This window comes from Propithecus coquereli, unplaced genomic scaffold (genome assembly GCF_000956105.1).
Source record: "Propithecus coquereli isolate 6110/MARCELLA unplaced genomic scaffold, Pcoq_1.0 Scaffold322, whole genome shotgun sequence".
Classification (NCBI taxonomy): domain Eukaryota; kingdom Metazoa; phylum Chordata; class Mammalia; order Primates; family Indriidae; genus Propithecus; species Propithecus coquereli.
In genome coordinates this window covers 471,392-475,472 of record NW_012148864.1, presented here as the reverse complement: position 1 = coordinate 475,472, position 4,081 = coordinate 471,392, and the positions used below count along the sequence as shown (strand labels likewise).

Below are 4,081 nucleotides of genomic sequence, written 5' to 3'. Positions count from 1 at the left end.
TCTGGACATTCCTGAGACTTTCAGGTGACCAAGGACTCTGATGAGATCTAAATGTTCTCATCAAAGACTCTTGGGCAACTCTATTGCCTAATTAATCCTATTACTTCATCTGAAAAAGGGACATTTCAAACCCATGGGAGTAGGAAGCTGGGGTAGACGCTTGCCCAATAACTTTCACTAACAGATTCACTTCTCTGTTTCTGATGCCCTGATTCAGCTTTGCCAGCACCTGTTCTGGTTGTGATCCTTTGCCACTCTGCTCTGGAGAGTTCTGGAGCAAGTGACCAGAGTCACACTGAACAGCAGGGACACAGCTCCAAGTGGGCATTTAAGAACGAGCACACAGCAACAGAGCTTAGCAATTCTCTTATCCAAGAGGTAGGTGACCATCAAATCAAAGCACTATCACCTCTCCCCCAAAGAGACACAAGCTGCAACATGAGTACTAATATTTATTTTTATGTGAGTAATACAAAAATAATTCTCTCCGTTCTGGAAGGTGTTCAGACACTGATACTTAAAATATGATGTTCCTTGTCTCCATGGGACATTTCAAGCAAAACAATGAAACTGCATTTTAGGATCCATGGAGCTTCCCTGTCCAGCTCTACTGACTGGCTTTTCTCAAGTAACGCCAGTCTGTGCTAGGAAGGGGCACCATCACTTCTCCTAGGAAGTGCAGAGAGTTGACCCAGTATTTATGCTTCCCCTAGGGAAGGGTTAAAAGTCCTTTTTCCTTAGGGCTAGATTAAATAGACCTGCACCTCCCTAGGGTATTGGAAACCTGTCCTTTACATTTGCATCCCCCTTAAGATCCAGTACAATATTTAGTATACAGTAAGTGTTCAATTAATGTTTAATGTATGAACAAATTACATAAATAAGAGGCCTGAGCAAAACCCAGCTTCTACTCTCTTTCTCTGACATTCATTCATTTGTTGATTTGGCAGATATTTATGGTGCCAGGCACTGTGCTGATTATTCCTACAGAATACAATGACCCACATTCTGGGCGGACAATGGCTGGGGACAAAGACAGGATCCGGTCTTCCAATTTGTTTCTCAGGCCCTTCCTGAGGATGCCCGGCACCTACATCTGGAGGGAACAAAGAGGCCTCTATAAAAAGTACCAGATCCATTCCCCAGTCAATAATGGATAGGCTGCAATATCCAAGATCTTAAGTTTTAAAAATAATCTGCTCAAGGATGGCCATCCATTAACTTGTCTAGACTTTTCCTGGAGCTATTTTTTCCTTAAGTTTCTCCTACTTTTCAATGAAATGAGTTCCATGCATTTATTACCTTTAGAACAAAATGGAACTTGCTTTCTTTTGTCCTGAAATTTTCACTATAAGTTCCCTTGGTGAATCCAAGTTGGAGCCTTTTGGGACACATCTGTATTACTCCAGCCATAACTTCAAGGACGCCAGGCATTTCTCCTCTCCACTTATCTTTCCAGACTCGAGAGCCACAACGTCTGAAGTCTTTCCTGACACATCTCTTTCCTACTATAATCTTGCTCCTGTATATTGCCCAATAAATCACAAACCATTTGAACCAAAAGAGATCTTATTACCAACCCCTCTCCCCAGCTCTCTTCCTCTTTATTTTCTCTAAGCCCCATTTTATAAATGAGGAAACTCAAGTTCTTTAGAAACTAGAGAGTCACACAGCTGGTTACTGGCACACAACAACCACATCTTTCTTTCTAGCTCTTTCACGTCTCACTTGAGCTATAAAAACCAGAACCACCAAGAATATCCTAGATGAGCAGGTCCTCTGTGCAAAAACAGGATAATGTTTTCTGTTTTGTTTCCAATCCCTTTGATAAAGCCTATGCATGTTGCTGGTATTCTAGCCAGGGGAGTCTACTGGATTTGAAGATATACTCCCTCATCCTAGGTCCCTATTCTGCCTCTTATTAAAAATAATTTAGATTATCCTTTTTCTCTCCAAGTACATTATCCCATCACTAAAATAAAGCATGCGTTATGCAGAGCAAAAATAACAATGGCAATATTTAATGGATTCCAATAGAGAGTAGGTGATTTTTGTGACACCAACACATTTGCACTTAGCTTGTGTCAGCATCAATATGAATTTTCATTTCCTCAACTAATAGCATTTGGAAGTGTTCTAGAAGTTTGTCACACAATGAAGGAAAGTCCCATCTGTGATATCCAAAGCTGACACACAAAGAGGAAAAAGTGGGCCAGAAACAGAACTAATGGTGATGACTAGGCTTCTAAGAAAGTTAAGTGGCCCCAACCCTCTCGTCATCAACTCTTGCCAATAAAAATGAGAGCTTTTGAAGTCTTACCTTTTCTCTCATGGGGCTTTCTGAAGTTTTCCACTGAGGTATTATTAGTTCATGCTGTAGCTGGGGGCTGCCTTCCCCACTTCCTCCTGCCAACAGAAAAAATACGTAACCATTGGAATCCCACACCTCTGTACCTAGCTGAGCCAGGCATGCACTTTCTGTGACAACAGCAGTCCTCGCTGGGCCTTTAGAAGAAAACATGCTGGATTCCAGGCTCTTGGCACTGACTGTGGGCCGGGCACCTGTCTAGGTGATAGCAACATAGTGGTAAACAGGACAAATGAGGTCTCTGCACTCACAAAGTTTACATTCTACATGTGGGAGACAGACAATGAACACTCTCAGATAGTGCCGAGGACTCTGGACAAAATAAGCTAGGGTCGCGGAATACATAGACACCTAGCCCGGGGGTGCCGGTTTTTGACAGGATGATCAGCAAAGATGGCATTTAATAGAGAACTGAGGGACCAGAAGAAGGAACCATGCTAAGATCTAGGGGGAGAGAGCCCCAGGGAGAGGGATCAGAATGTGCAATGGCCCTGCTGAGCAGAAGTGGATTTGGCCTGTCTATGGAACAAGCAGAAGGTAGAGGTGGCTAGAGTCGAGTAAACGAGAGAGGAAATTGGTAAGGGATGTGGTCAGCAAGGCAGCCATGGGTCTGATCATGCAGAGGCCATGGAAAGTGTCTGGATTTTATTATAAATAGACTTGGAAGGCACTGGATGTTTTAAACACAGAGCAATATGATCTGTGTTAGGTTTAAAAAGATCACTCTGCCTGCTTGGTGGAGAATGGGGATGGCGTGGGGGATGGGGGCAGGAGTGAGAGCTGAAGCAGGAAGGCAAGGCTGGAAAGCTTCGGGAGCCCTGGTGAGAGATAGTGGTGGCTCAGACTAGAATGATGTCAGTGGAGAGGAATAAAGCAGTGGGATTCTGGGCATATTCGGAAGGTATGGGCACGCCCATGGGTATTGTTCTCCCAGAGAAATGAAGACAATGATACCCACCTGCCCATCTCATAGCTTTATTAGAGACAGTCAAAGCGAAGTTGCCTCCTACTCTGCGGAGCATCAATACAGTAACTTGAGCTTCCTAATGGCAAGTTTGCATTTGTATTTCACTTCCTACTCTCCAGATCCCTCTCACCACCCAGTTCTCCTTCATCCTCACGACAACCCTGGGAGGTAGGCAGCACAAGTGCTCTTTTGCAAGAAAGAGAATTGAAACCACTAGAGACTTGTTCAAGGCAGTGCAGAACTCAAACACCGGCTACAAACCACATTAATGAAATGGTAATGTCCCAAGACCTAAGTAAATTAGTCTCCACAAGAACAGACCAAATCCATAGGGCTCCTGGGTACCGGGGTGAGGACTCCAAAATCTCTTCTTTCTAAACTAACCACATCAATCACATAGTATATAGAGTGGTAAAAAGATGGCCACTGTTGCCCTGTTAGAGTGGCGAGATTATGAGTGATTATTAACTTTCCTTTCAGATGACTGACATAACGCACTTTCGTTAAAATATATCCTAAAAAATAATCTCATAGGACTAACACCACTTTCATCAGACTAGTAAAAATCAGAAACAATGCATTCATTTATTTGTCAAATATTTTCTCAGTACTTAACTATGCGCCAAGTATTACGCTGGGTACTTAATATTCATGAAGACAAAAGATAGGCATGGTCCCTGCCCTGGTGGCTCTGGATTTTAAGACACATTCCTCAGTACTAGGTTCAGTCTAGAATCTTTTAAACA

General features: G+C 43.1%; 1 protein-coding gene across 1 annotated transcript in view; it reads right to left on the bottom strand.

Moving 5' to 3' along the window:
• Positions 1-4,081, bottom strand: part of ADAM19 (ADAM metallopeptidase domain 19) — an 84,896-nt gene that overhangs the window by 78,324 nt on the left and 2,491 nt on the right. The window contains exon 2 of the mRNA XM_012650377.1: positions 2,321-2,406. Within this exon, the coding sequence (XP_012505831.1) occupies positions 2,321-2,406 (86 nt within the window). The remainder of the gene's footprint in view (positions 1-2,320; positions 2,407-4,081) is intronic.